We start from the raw sequence: 14,837 nt of genomic DNA on the forward strand, positions 1-14,837 counted from the left end.
GTGCGCCAAAATGAGTGAAAAGAAGACTTCACTGACACCAAAGAAGGCATAACTTTGTTTATGTGCTACAAAAGGTTCCACCTGGAGCCCATAAAACATTTAAAAATCACAACAAAAAGATGTCAAAAATATCTAAAATATACAACACGTGATATCATTTGTTTTTTTTTTGTGTGTGTTTTTTTGTTGTTGCAGAGATTCATTATAGTTTGTTCAGGACAAAACCTGAAAGGACTTGATGCTTCCGTGCTAGTCTGCACCTCTTTACCTGCCTGTTACATTCAAATATGCTACAAATATTCAGAAGTGATAAAAAACGTGAACCACTCTTGTTTGTTCTGGGCGTTAGACAGCTGGATGGTCAACAGATCAAAACCTTAAAGAGGATTAGTGGTAATAAAGCCGTGGCATCCAAGGATGCGCCGGGCCTGAACTTTTCAACTGTGTTTCCTTGAAGAGTGACTCGAATGTGAGCCTGAAACATTTCATCGTTTTGTAACTGAATCTCAATTCGAGTAACACATTTCTGTTACAGGTGAGATATTTGTGCCTGGAATATTGAAGCATTTGATTATTGAACACAGCATAGTAGTAGAAGTCCTTACACACACTAAAGGTAATATTTATAATTTTACATCTCCAGTGTCTGTGTGAATGGTATTCCAGTAACTGTCTGCAGATTTCTGTCTTTTTCAGACGAACAGCTGCTCGTCCTTCCCTGAGTGACTGCGTCGCAGCTTCAGGCCGGACAGGATCTTGTGGGCTGGTGACGACAGGTTGTGCTCAATAGGAAGCGTCCTCGGCGACTGACACGGAACCCGACTCTGTCCAGCGCTCGGTCTGTTATTGGGCAGACTTAAGTTCGGATCAGCTTGACACCCAGCCACCACCTCCCGTGGAGACTCCTGTGTTGTACTGGGTGATGAAGCTGATGTAAATGTTGAGTCCAGTCCCAGCATGTACTGCACAACCTCTCGGGGGCTCGGTGGGACATCCACTTTACCTTCTGCAGCATCGGTGGCTTGGTGGGTCTGGTGGGTGTGCTCGTAGTGAACATCTAAGTTTTGGGAACGTCTCTGCGTCCCCAGCTCTGGAGAGGAGCTGCAGCTGCTGTCTGCACTCCCTGAACTGCACCTCACTGGTGCTGCAGGTTGTCTGGCTACACGGACTGGGTTGGGGAGTCGGGTTCCTGGGGCATGATGCCGGTAATACTTCACAGGCTGTCTGGTGAAGCGATAGTGCGACTGGGTCGCCAAATCGGAATCTGGTTCCCCCTCTGGCTCCCCCTGAGGATGGCTGGATGCTCCTCTCACAGCCAGGACTGAGGCACAGCAGGGAGAACAAGCATGTGATTCATACAAGTGGTACAAACACAGGCTATTGATTTTATAATCTTGGCTTTCCCTGCATAGTGTTTATTTTTTCAAGATCTAAACTTTACAACCGTTAGCAAAACTCTGACTGAAAATGTAGGTTAAAGATTCAAGATTAAATACATGCTGCAGAGGTTTCTCTAACTTATTCTACTATTTTGCAATTGAGTTGAGATGTGTTTTGCCAGAAGCCTTAAAGCTGCTTTATGTTGTAGCCACAGAGTAAAGCAAGCAAAGAAGAGATGGAAGCTCACACCCCCAGGACAGCAAAACGTTTGTTGAAAAAGAAAAATGCAACCAAGACTCTAAAGAAACACCAAGCTCACTGACGAAACTATCAACACGGTGGTACAAATCACAATCCATTTGCCTCAGTTCCCAGCAACGGCAAAGCAATATTGCTACAGATGAACAGAACTCGATGGCGTCAGAGAAAAAAGTGGAAGGAAGTCTAATCTCTATAAATAACTTGAGGAAACAAGTAAGAAAAGAAAAACAGAGCTACAGCAAACTCTATATGCGGTGCGAGGAAGATACTTCTTATAGGAAGGAACATAAACTTTAACAAACAACCTGTCTGCGAGAAACAAAGCAAACAACAAGAACACGTATGTCTAACATCTATTAGATCTCCAGCAGGATAAATTAAATCATGTTCCCAAGCAGCAAAGGTACAAGCTGACACAACAAATTATAACTAGGTATACCAACAACTACAAACTACTACTTCTACCATCAACTTATTCAACTATTCTAGTCAGTAACCGCTCTATTACTACAGCCCGCCTACCTGCTCTCTCATTGGCTTCAGAGCTGAGCTGGTCCACTGCCTCATTGGATGACGACTTGTCAGATATATAACCCTCGCTTGACTCTCTCTTGATTGTTCGATTCTGTTGAAATGACACAAGTTGAGTGGTGGGTTTCTGCAAGCATTTACAGACCACGTCAAAACCTGAATACTGCAGCATTACAGTATGAGATATTGGTTCTTACAGCGGGTGGTGATGCATGACTGTAGGATGACTAATATCGAGGGCAACTTTAACTCTTGTCCGGGATATTTTTAAACTGTTAACGCCCTTTTTAACCATCACGAAGGACAATCTGTTTTACGTTTGTGCCTCCAAGCCATCTGGCGCAGCAGCTGTAAATGTCTACAGTGGGGTTAACTCTGTTTTTGGTGACAAGCAATAGCAGTTTAATGTACAGCAAAGCTTGAAGGAAGGCCTGTGCGGGTCAGAATCCACAGAGCAGTAGAAATGCAGCAGCTGTCCAGCATGTTTATCCCGACAGAGTAAACATGAGGTGGACATGCCAGGTGATAAGCCCCTTAAAACAACAGGTAAATTAATCAGGAGCATTAGCTCGGGTTCAAGCTCACTCGGGACTGTGTGCGTGTGCCAAGCAACAGCTAATGATCTGACTGCTGCAGCCCCTACAGATAGCTACTGATCAGAATGCTGCATTGTGAAGATCCCGCACACTTGAATACAGCAGCAAGTCTCAGTGAGTGTGAACGTTTTCTCTCTGCTGTACTTACTTCTAGTGAGTGTGGACGCTCTCTGGAGGAGGTTTCATGTTCCGAGCCGGCGTAAACTTCCCCATCTAGGGCACAGGAAGCCCTGGGAGGGGTGTCTGGAAGAGGTGCGGTGGGGACTGGGGGAGGGGGCGTACTGGATCGTTGCTGAACTCCAAAGATCTTGTCATGGTGCGTGATGAGGAACTCAACAAGTACAGCCTGATAACTGGTCTCCAATAGGGCAATCATTGGCATGTCCGTAGACACAAGAGGGCGCAATAGTGTTGGCCCGAACACTATGCCCAAATTGCTGGGGGACATCTTGTTTTCCTCATTCTCTGAGACTCTGTGAAGGCAGAGGGGAGACAACATCAAGAAGAGATTCCTGAATAGTCAAGAGAAATCTACTGGGAGGGTTGGATACAATGTTGCTGCATCCTCACTTTTGCAGGTGAGATATGAGGTGCTGCAAGGTGCTGTAGCAATATAACGGGAGCTTCTGTAGTAGCTTTTGCAGGCTGTCAATGATGTCCATTATCTCGTTAGTGTCTGGTGTCAACTCCCTTTCACTCAGGTGCTGAATGCTCTTTCCCACCCCGATGAAAGAGTTGTACAGGTCGAAGGTTAGTAAGGGCTCTGGGAGCTGGGAGAGAGTGAGAATAGAGAGGTTGGTCATTGAGATGCGAGTGAAAAACGCATGAAAAACTATTACATTTCTGTTTAGGGATGCATTATATGTTATGTAACTGATAATTACCTGCTTCTTATGTTTGTTATAAGCTAACCAATAACTTTGTATTTAAAAGAAAAAGTCTTCTAACGTAGATTATGCACAACTGAGGGTAAGAAAGGCTAAGATTTATTGAGCAAAGCTCTATTAATCTCTCCCCTCCTCTTGGAACCGTTGTGGAACGCGTGCTGAAAATTGCAATTGTGATGACTTCCTCTAAAACTGTGATAAGCCTCCACTGGCTCTCTGGTCTCTATTCTATACTGTGCGACTCAGGTGCAACAGTTTTACATCATGAGCACGTCAGCAGTGTGTAGCTACTTCTTCTTTTCCCTCTTTTCTTCTCCTTTTCTGTGTTAACTGGTGGATCTGAAAACCAGGTTTAAAGGTGCATACCACCACCCACTGAATCAGAGTTTGTAGAAGGTTGTTAAGGTAATGAAAGCAATTTGGCTCGGTTTTGTCATCCCTGTTAGATATAATTTAGATATCATTTTACAGATACAATCCTAATTCATCGTGTGATGTCCGTTTGGCAACGGCTCCTGTACCTCCTTGAAGAAGTGTTTAAGGATGGAGGTGATGTCATGCGGTGAGAGGTCAGAGAGGTCCACCTGCTCCTTTTGCACCTCAAAGGCCTGACAGATCTTCTGGATGCGAGGTTTGGACCCACTCACACGATACACCCCCTCAGAGGAAAAACAAAAAAACCCCCAAAGGTATCACATCTGGAAACGTGACATACTCTTTTGTACATTTTCGGTCACTGTGGTGGTAAACAATACCTGGACGGTGAGAGCACGAGTCTCGATCTCAGACGTGCAGTGCAGCACCACAAAGGGCACCTGCTCCGGTCTGTCACGTAGCAGCAGAGAGAGGTCCACTCCGAACACAGTACCCTTCCTGTGTTCACACTCTAGCTGACACACCTCCATACACTTCCTGTGCAAAGCCAGCCCGCACTGAAGGTGCAATGGAATGGAGGACAGAGAGCAGAAACAGTTTTACTCATCATCAGTCATGTTTCTCAGAACACCTTGTTATTGTAAGTGTCTCCCGCCTCATACCTCCTCACATTCAACCCCGCTGACAACAATGTAGTTGTCACACTGCCTGCATTTGATCATCTTGCTCTTCGTCTTCTTGAGTCGGTGAGTCAGCGCAGCTCTGGAAAGCGTGCGCACTTTGACTGGCTGACTGTCAATGAACTCTGCAGGAGAGGGAGAGGATGGAGCCATGCAGTTTAATTCCCATGTGGGGTTAGGTAACGAGCTCAGCGAAATATCCTCTTTAAGTTTTTTTCCGCTCATGGCTGCACCGCTCCGGCGAGATATTCACAATCAAAACAAAACTCTTTTTGCACATCCTACCACAGAATACATGAATACACAATGAACATAGATGGTCTGTCAATAATCCTAATAACTCTTACCAAACTAAAACTTGCAATTAGTTTGTCTTTTTACCCACTTCTGCAAAGCATATTTCACCCTGATGAGCCTCAAAAGTCGGAACTGAACTGAACTGATCTAAAATTGTATTGTAGGTCATTCGACAATTCGATGCCAACCACCGAAACACACATCTGTTTTAATGGTTATAATGACATTTCCTTCTACGGTCCTCTTCCTCTGAATCAGAAACAAGCATTTTTTTTATTGGGTTTTCAGAACCACTGAGTGCAAACCACTGATAATGTCTTTAACGAGCTAAATATTTATGTTTCGATAGTCCTGACTTAACAGTGGGGCGATGTGCTCTGTGGAATCGAGCTCCTTAACAATTCCCACTGCTCTTTTTCTGTTACATAAACAATGGTTTTCTGTTGTATGGATTACTCCACACAGAAGCTCAAGCTGAACGTTCTGTTTATAGAGGCATAAAAAAAGAACTACCAAACCTGATTCTGACGGCATGTCCCGCTCGTCCAAGTCGTCCGACGACACTGTCAACGTTGATGCGGTTTTGGGCAGCCTCCTATTACTGTGTGCTACAGTTATGAGGAGCAGCGACACAGCAGAGGGGAAATCAGTTATATTTATCTTTGCAAGGTTTTTATATACAAGAGAAGAAACAAACACAGGCTTGTGCTCACCAGGGCTGGAAAGAGACTCCAAACTGCCTCCAATACTGTCGCAGTCATTGTAGCCTGATTTCCCTGAAGTGCACAGGAACACATAAGAGAGCTGAAATGAAATGAAAGCGGCTAATTTGGCTGTTAATGTAATCACGGTGTCGTCATGGGGAGTCCTTACTGCCATCGCTGGGTCGCCTGTAAGCGCTGTCATCTGTCATAGGTGAGTAGTCCTGCAGAGAGCTGAGCGGGTTGCTGGTTTTCCGTTTGTTCCTTTAAAACAAACAGGATAGTGGCAATCAATTTAATGGATAAAGAGTTAGCGAAAGTACAAAAAATGACATTTTTTTCTGCTTTTATCCCATTTGAATTGGTTTAACTTCAGCATCTTATCAAATAAGAACAGGAGGTGTACTGCTATTTGCACCAACTATTTAGTTAAGAGTCGAGCACAAAAATGCATCCAATGTGTTTTTCTTTGCAGGACATTTTTCGTGACAAAAACCTTCTTGCTTTTCATTCGTGGGCTTTAAAAAAAAATACATTTGAATTAAAAACAAACAAACGAACCACACACACTTGTCCACAGTAAACACTGCAGCCAAATTAACAGCGAAGGCAGACACCGTTCAGTTCACCGTACCCTTTCCCCTGGGGAACATACTCCTGGAAGCTGAAGACTTGGATAGGTTGTTCAGGGCGCCGTTTGCTGAGGATGTACAGCAGGTAGGGTTCACCCGGCTCCAGGGATCTGCAGGTCACCTCCAGATTGTGATAGCCAAGGGGAACAGGCTCTGTCTGCTGCCGCTGGTAGTAAAACATGTTGACTGTGGCCTGATGAACAGAAGAGACACGACACGGAAGATAAAGCAGCGATTTTACTGCTAATTTACATTGTAGAGGCAGTATTACAAATCATAAAGCCCTGCTTACGTAGATTATTATATTCAAATCAAATAAATGTTTTTAATCACATTGCCTCAGTGGATTTAACCATCTGTACAGTGAGCGACATTCCCTGTTCAACTCAGACCCTCAATTCCAGCGAGGGAAAACTTGCCATCAATGACTTGGACCGTCATTCAAGCAAATAAATGCATTTATTTTTGCAGAAGTGGAGATGGAGGCATACTGAATGTGTCGTATCACAAAAAGAGGTACTAAACGCATTGTAACTTTTGTTCCTGAACAGAGAAGAGCTGATTGCATCCAAATGTATCCTAAGCTGATGCTGATATGCAGTGGATGTATGTGTGGTGGTCGAGCTTACTGAGATTTACTTTGTGACTGAATAGCATTATAACATCATGCCTAATTTAATCATGTATGTTTAGAGTCTGCTGCACTGGAGAAGAAGCATGCTGAGAGGAAGACAGATGATCAGTTTCCTCAATTTCATACCAACCTCCTTGAGCACAGTGTCTCCCTGACAGATGAGCTTGCGAATGTGGGAAATAATTCTCTCCTTGACCCTCACTAAATCATCCTGTTGGATCTTGGCGTCGTTCACACACTGTTTGTACTGAAGCTCTGCGTCTGTCATCTGGAGGAAGGAGAGAGAACACCTGAGCGCTGCTAGACTGTCACTGATCTGGATCATCCTTCCTTAACTTGTGCTGTTAAATGATGAAATATATCAATATAGTGCATTAAAGGGACAATCACCTTACTCTTTGCTTCATCCTTGGACTTCCGCCTCTTATCCAGTGTTTTCATTCCTGTTGCGTCGTCCACAGCTTTAGCGGAGATTGCTTTGGCCTTTTCGAGCTCATCACAGCGCTGGTAGTATTGGTGACGAGCCTTTTTCAACGATGCCACTGAATCATTCTGAAAACGTCAAAGGAAACGCACAGAGGAAAAAACTCTCATGAGTTTGTCTCAGCCGTGTGAATCATTCGCCCTCTAGAATTCGAGAAGATGAGTTTTGACTGATGTCATAAACAAGATTCCTTCCGCCGTACCATCCTCTTTTGTTCTCTTGCCCACTGCTCCTTAAACTCTCTGCGCCACTTGTCGATCTCGTTCTTCTTGGCAGCCATGGCCTTTGGGACAGAGACACAGAATTAAGCACACAGTCATGGCTGAATACTTTAAACCAGAGACGATTTATTACAATTCAGTATGTGTGTGTGGACTTCCATACTTGGTAACAGCGGTTCTGCAGCAGCTCTGCGGTCTTTCTGGAGGTCACACTGTTCTTGATGTCCTGCTCCAGCGCCATCGTGTAGATGTACTGCAGAGGCATCATTTCCTACAAAGCCAAGAACAACGTTGAACAGCTTTTTGATGATAAATAAAGCTAAGACAGGTGCAAACACATATCTATCGTAGGAATCAATTTCAGTAAGACGGAGCAACACATTGTGATAGTTACTGAAATGTTTTTCTTTGGTACGCGGCCAGTAAACAAAGCTGTACCTGCTGTGCCACGTTGGCTTTTGCTCCCTCAGCTGTCTTCATCACGTTTTTTGCAAATTCTTGTTCTGTCAACGAAAATTCTCATTAGGTTTTCCTCCCGATTACATGACTCAGAAGATACTGTCAATCAATACAGGACAAGACAAGCAGTATTAGGACCACAGTATTGATTATGGCTATTGGTGTGTGGCCTCCATAAGATGTTTGTGATGTCACCTCGCCTCTTTGTCCCCTCAGAAAACCCTGACATTCACTGGAAAGCTCATCAGATCTCCTGGAGCTCTGACAGGACACACCTGAATGTCAGCGGTGGAACTGATTTGCTTAAAAACAACCTTACATCAGCTGTTAGTACTAGCAAGAACCACAAAAGAAAAAGGAACTCAGAGCCACAAACATGAAATGGTCTGTTTGAGGATGAGCTCCACCCAACATTACTCATCAGTCGCTGTTGCCTAACATGCTCTGAGCGGGAAGACTCCCCTGTTGCTCTCACAGACTCGCATGCTGAGCACCTGCGCAGACTGATACAAGGGTAATCACCGTCTATCTCCAAAAAAACACCCCATCTCCTTCAGTACCCTGCTCTGCCCCGCTAATCTGCCCTTCTAATCCTTTCTCTCTGTGAGCACTGTGTAGCACACTGGGGGGAATGCACCACCCGCTGACAGACTCATAGAGAGAAATAGTGCAGACAGGGAGTGATATGTAAGGTTAGACCACCCTCTGACATGCCTCAAGTATTGGCTCCTTATCGATGAACGATATGAAGCAAGGCTCTGCTCTCCTGGGGCCTACTGAAAGCCTGAAGTATATACAGCATACATATATATTGAGTTTCTTGTTCTTGATATTAAAGTATAATCCTAAATTGAAAAATCCTCTTGAATCAATCTTCAGTTGCTCTGGGTTTATCAGCAATAGTTAAATAAAAGTTGCACCCACTTATTAAAAACAAACTGCAGAACACTCACACTTAAAACTAATACATGTCAACACAAGACTCTACTCTGTAGCAGAGACAGCATTTGCATGTTATGAGCACCCCATCTATATCTGCTTTTGTATGCAGTTACGGTCAAATGCACAAACATGGAAGTGCCACAGACATGTTGTGACCATAATTTGCATGTTACTACTGTTGCCGCTGTTTGCGTTTCCCAGCTGCGCAGGCACTTACCCAAGCCGATCCTCTTCTCCATCCAGGCCAGGAGGTCCTTGGCGTAGCGGCACCACATTTTGGCATACTGCAGCGCCGTCTCCACTCCATCCTCACAGCGACAGAGGGCCAGATCGGCGTCCTGGGCTGAGAGGGAGTACATCAGCATCACTGCAGGCTCCAGATACTTGGAGCTGTACGCAGGGATCACACAGCGTCCATTGGGCTTCAGCCCTCAAGCTTCTCTCTCCTGGAGGATTCAAACAGCCTCCAGCCTCAAAGAAACATTTATCTAGTCTAGAGCGACTAACAATTGACCCCCCCCCCCGGCTCCTAGACGTTACCAGACAAGATAAAGATCAAAAGTCCAATGTCACTTTAAAAAAAATGGTGTACACAAACCCAAAACAGGAAACAATGACTGCATTTGACAAGCCATAGCTGCTCCTCCGAATAAAGATCCTGTGGTTTCCAGCAGCTCTCAGTCAGCACACAGTTCGTACCCCTTGCACACAAGCTCACTGAATGTATACTGTTGTGAGGATTTGATCAAAGACAGGAGGGTTTCTATGGACAAACGGCTTTAGCTAAATAACTTCCCTCCTCTCCCCTCTTCCTCTCTCTGCCTGGCCCCTCCCTCTCACACCTGATTACTTCCAGTCATCTACAAAGAGACAAGCTCTGAAAAGCAGAGTCACCGACACCACTCAGTGCCAGCGTGCACAGTCCCACAGCGCCATGTCACGGCTCCACAGGCAGACGGGGTGGTTCATATGATAACCACTCTGGTTCTTCCTCTGTGACTCACACCAACACAAGCCGGATGATATGTGTGACAATCACATGGTCTCTCAAACGCTCCGGACACGACTTTCTCTTTTCCTCTTTTTCTATGCGCTCCACTTCCAGCGCAGCATTTGCAAAATAAATGTCAAAATCTATCAGTTCTATGACTTAATATCCTCCTGCAGCAAAAGGTTAGAGCACAGATGCACCTCCAGAACTTTCACTTCTTCAATCCGTCCACAGTGCAGTTTTAAGTATTCGGCTATTTTAACTGAGACGGCACGCATCACCATAACGGGCGCAGCGACTTCTCTCTCAAGTTCCTCACTCTGTCATGCACACTTCATTCTGCTCTTTTGAACTATCTGCTAAATCTAGTTCAACGGTATAAACAGTCCAAGTAGGGTGATCTTTTCTTCTCTGTTTCCAAGCAAAAACCCACAAAAAGGAAGAAAAAAATTCCAGAAGAACAACGGATGTGTGGCCAAGATAGCGTGCCTAGGCTGGCATCTTTTAGCCTTTTCTTCCGCGGGCTCTGTTTTAGGGCGAGCTCGGAGCGCAGAAATCAGCCTCCAAGCAGATTCTGTGCTGCCCCGTGGCTATGGCTTCCTCCTTCACTTGAATTAGGGATTATCCTGGTCAGGTCCAGATTGTGAAGTGACAGGCTTTAGAGGAGCATTGAGTGGGGTTTACCTCCTGGTGTGTGACCGAGCGGGAGGGGAGCTAAGGGGCTGATGGGTTTTCAATCCCAAGCATGTAATGAAATGAAATGTACTCATACATTAAGTAACTGGTGTCTTAGTGTGGAGGATTGATAGGTGTAGTCTTGAAGCCAAGAAGAAGACCTTAAAAAGACACCTACACTCAGAAGAGAATGATGAGAAGAGGCTTTTCTTTTGCTGTGTAACTCATTAACTATCGGCTTGCCTTTTCTACACTTCTGTTTCCACTGTGTTCCTTAAACCCTGTCTATTTATGTAATCCCTAATCTCTTACTGTGTGCTATGACCTATGAGACTGAGGTAGGTATACTTGGAAGCGACTCCCAGCTTGAACAGTAAGTAAGTCGAGTCTTTTTCTCCATCTCTCTTGCATTTGGCTGCAAACATCCTGCACAGATACTGTCTTTTCCGTAGAACCCTCCGTCTTTGTTGTTGTGTTTAAGGTAAAAACCGAGAGCAGCTGTCTCGCACTTTAATCCTCTCCCTTTACCCTAATCTTGTTACAACAGGGCAATTACAACTCATGGCTAATTGTCAGATGCCAAGTAAAGATTGAAGAGGTCTCTCTTAAGTGTCACGGACTGACAACAGCTCCGACACGTCATTACTGCTGATCTGTTGGAAGATGGATGTCAGTCACAGGTTTATAATTAAAAGGGAATTTAAACCCAGTGACCACAAACACCGCATAAAGTCTGTAACCCACGGACTGGTGGTGACATAAAGCATTGAGAAGCCATTCAATGACTCCCTGTTAGCAGAGCTCAACAGTTTATATCAACTACTTCCTGGAAAAGCTGTAATGGTACCAGGAATTTAAAAAGGAAATATGCTTGATACATCCTGCAATAACTTGGTAATAAGCTAAATAAGTCCCAGGAAAACAAAATATAATCATTTTTGTAACAAACACATATGCACATAATGCTGTTATCAGAAAAGAGCTCTTAAAAACACATCGACACATCTGTAAAAATGTTGATGAAGTTAAAAATTGAAAGAATCTCTGCTTTTGACTCCCTACTTTTCCTCTCATATAATTCATACCTGGTTGGTTTCCATCCACTTCATTGGCCTCAGCGCGTATTTGTGGATTTAACGCATCGTCACACTGCTGAAAAAAAAAAAAAAAAGCAGACTTTTACTCTGGAAAAGTAAAACCAACAAAACACAAAATAACAAAATCAGCGCTGTTTAAGGTGTCAGGGAGTAAAATCAGTCATTTCAGCGACAAAATCTAATGTTTATCTTTGCTTTAGTTCATTTGAATAAGCACTGATCACTTACAGACGCATCGTGTTGCTCTGCGCTTTCAGTAGAGAATGATTCTGAGAGGGACAGTGTGTCGACGTCTCCCAGCAGATCCTCCCCTGAACTGAACACAGAGGGATATCTTGAGAGAGAAACAGTCCAAAAAAGGCTCAGGGTTTATTGAGGGATATACTCTAAACAAACGCTCTGTTCACAGCTATGTGTCCATACGTGCATCTGCCAGCTTGATGCGTGCAACATACCAGCTGTAAGTCCGGTACAATTTACTTTACTGCAACTCTTCTTCATAAAAGTGATATTTTATGTTTGTTTAGTGTCAAAGATGAGTTCATAGATTATGGCTCTGAGCTTGACAAATACGTCGGAACAGCTTCATCCTGTACGGTCCCCACAACAGCTAAGCTTACAGCATGTTTGAATGACACCTCACTAACCGCCGTGTTTTTCCGTCACGGTATTCAGGTCAAACTGTACGAGCAGCGTGATGCAGCCAAGAGACAGACAGAGAGAGAGAGAGAGAGAGACACTGTTTGTAAATGTGTGATACTTACGAAGAGAGTAACGATAAATCGAGATTGTCAAATTCTCTGAAGATCTCACTGTATCGCTTGGTTTCAGATTTGCGATTCACCTTCTTCACATCTGAAACGAGGAACAGAGAGGATGAGAGACATAAATGAATGAGATGGTCTCATCTCGCTGACGCCATCTCAACACAGCACATGTATCCTTCTGTAAATAGAAGTGTGTAAACTTTTCAAAAGAATCCTCAAAAGCTGCTGTGAAGACACAGAAGGAGAATTTCATTTAGGCAAACGGATCATTTGTTTTTCTTTAATAATGCCACGAGACAAACAGAAATATGTAGGATGAAATGGTGAGGAAGCCATTCAGCTCTGACCTGCTTTCTAGAGGTCGCTGACATGTTGCTAATTTGGCTACTGAAGCTTACAGTTCTTTAATGATGCTTCTTAGCAACTCACCAACATACATACAATATAATAATATACATACTTTAAGAGAAAAAAAGACACATGATTGTGTTGCAAAGAAAGTGATTAAAGAAAATGAACTTAGTTCCTCTCCTGAGGTCATATCTGATAGCGTTTCCTCCAAAAACAGTTCTACTGAGTGTGAACTGAAATACAATGAGGAACATTGTGGTGCTTTTGATAAGAAAACCTGAACCTTTTGTAGTCCCGCCATTTAACTGTTGTTTCACCATGAGGCGCACAAAGGGTTTAAAAAACTGATGATTTTTCAGCAGATGCAACAAATGAGAAAGAGCAATCTCTCTCTCTTTCAGAGACGTCTCCATTTTGGTCAACCACATCCTGCTTGCAGTACGTGTCACGTCCCATAACGAAGATAGAGTCCCTGTTTTCACACCAGCAGCGTTTCAGGTTTCAGCAAAAGAACAAGAATTGAGAGGCAATAAAGATGTTTCAACAAAGCTTAAACACTAAACGTTTCCAGTGTTGTTCCACTCAGTCAGAGGAAAAACCCCTGACCGTATTTGTTTTCTGTTTATTGGCACAACTTTTAATGTTGCAATACATTTCACATGAATGAACATGAGTCATATTAAATTGGAACTTAACACAAGCATATTGCAAAAATGTCTTGTTAGAGGTGACGTGTTATCAACCAAACACCAATCTAAATTACATTTGAAGGTAATATTCAATTCTTGTCTCGTTTCAAAGATGAAAGACGTGCATATCTCGTTAAATAAAGAGACAGAAGTCACACACAGAAGAGACTGAACACGAGGGTCAAAACTGAGAGAGTTCAGGAAGTTCACCAATCTTCTATTGTCTGAGGGGATGCCACAGAGCACCACTAACCCTCTGACAGACACGTTAGAGGAGAATTAAAGGCAAGTGCTGTACATGCATGTCCCCACATGCAGTAGCCATTTCACAATGGCACCACAGCGGTGTCAGCGAATTTCCAATCGGCATGGAGAACATTTCAAAACAAAGACCATTCAAAAGCAATGCTAACAAGTGAAGATGAACCCCACATGACAACCCAAAAAGATACACATATAAGCTTGATGGGTCATGTGAAGTGCAAGGTGACACTTCCTCAACATTGTCTCACTTCACAAACTTTGTGCTCACCTGTGGTTTGACTGGAATCCGTGTTTGGTGCTTGATCTTCTTCCATTTCTACAATATCACCACAGAAACGAGACCCAGCTAACACCACTCACACATCATCTGCCCATAAGGGTCACACTACAATACAGACGAGTGACAAGTAGTTGAGTGGGTAGGCAGGAAACTGCACTGCAGTGTGAATAAACACACACACACACACACACACGCACACATACACCCACAGATAAACTTGTGCTAAATTATTAGCATGCGGCGCTTAGCTTGCACCCGTTTGTGCTCTGAAAGGGATCCTTCTCTGAGTGGAGGTTGGCCAGTGTATTCACCACCATGGGAAGAGGAAGTGTATTTTTTGTGTCATCGTAGGCCCCACCTATGCTCTCACACCAGTCATAGTGAGAAGGTGACGCTTGTTTGTGTTGTCCTAGCAAAAAAAGCAAAGAAAAAGGTTGACCTCAGAGGCAGTTGACGTGGTTAATTCAGAAGTGTGAACAGTTTGGATAACATCTATTTCAAGAGATTACAGATCTATTGATTCTCATGACCTTATATTTGCAGGTATTGGTGTAACAAGACGGCAGATATGTCCTCTATACCACACCAGAAAACATAATTCATCAAGTTTTTTACTTCATGAACAAAAGAGCTCCTACTCAAA

At 43.7% G+C, this 14,837-nt stretch overlaps 1 protein-coding gene across 5 annotated transcripts; it reads right to left on the reverse strand.

Moving 5' to 3' along the window:
- Positions 1 to 42: 42 nt before the first annotated feature.
- On the reverse strand, positions 43 to 14,479 carry gmip (GEM interacting protein). Of its 5 annotated transcripts, none has more exons than XM_030406963.1 (21): positions 14,183 to 14,479; positions 12,608 to 12,698; positions 12,072 to 12,159; positions 11,832 to 11,898; positions 9,298 to 9,423; positions 8,118 to 8,182; positions 7,843 to 7,950; positions 7,661 to 7,741; positions 7,365 to 7,526; positions 7,105 to 7,242; positions 6,343 to 6,533; positions 5,881 to 5,972; positions 5,721 to 5,783; positions 5,526 to 5,615; positions 4,693 to 4,835; positions 4,411 to 4,587; positions 4,177 to 4,314; positions 3,339 to 3,538; positions 2,917 to 3,241; positions 2,164 to 2,266; positions 43 to 1,321 (listed from the first exon to the last, which is right to left on the reverse strand). In XM_030406963.1, exons 1-21 carry the CDS (start codon positions 14,226 to 14,228, stop codon positions 693 to 695), a joined length of 3,123 nt encoding a protein of 1,040 aa, XP_030262823.1. In that variant the 5' UTR covers positions 14,229 to 14,479; the 3' UTR covers positions 43 to 692. The 5 variants fall into 5 exon arrangements, with proteins under 5 accessions (XP_030262823.1, XP_030262822.1, XP_030262821.1 ...); XM_030406962.1 differs by having other exon boundaries at positions 11,832 to 11,895; positions 12,072 to 12,177; XM_030406961.1 differs by having other exon boundaries at positions 12,072 to 12,177.
- Between the last annotated feature and the right edge of the window lie 358 nt (positions 14,480 to 14,837).

Source organism: Sparus aurata, chromosome 23 (genome assembly GCF_900880675.1).
Source record: "Sparus aurata chromosome 23, fSpaAur1.1, whole genome shotgun sequence".
NCBI lineage: Eukaryota > Metazoa > Chordata > Actinopteri > Spariformes > Sparidae > Sparus > Sparus aurata.

Bases quoted from the DNA above. Each gene is read 5' to 3' on its own strand.
- gmip (XM_030406961.1), bottom strand. From the start codon at position 14,228: ATGGAAGAAGATCAAGCACCAAACACGGATTCCAGTCAAACCACAG. The intron at 11,899-12,071 runs GTAAGTGATCAG...TTTTTTTTTCAG, and splicing joins CAGAGCAACACGATGCGTCT to CAGTGTGACGATGCGTTAAA. The intron at 5,616-5,720 runs GTGAGCACAAGC...TCATAACTGTAG, and splicing joins GGAGTCTCTTTCCAGCCCTG to CACACAGTAATAGGAGGCTG.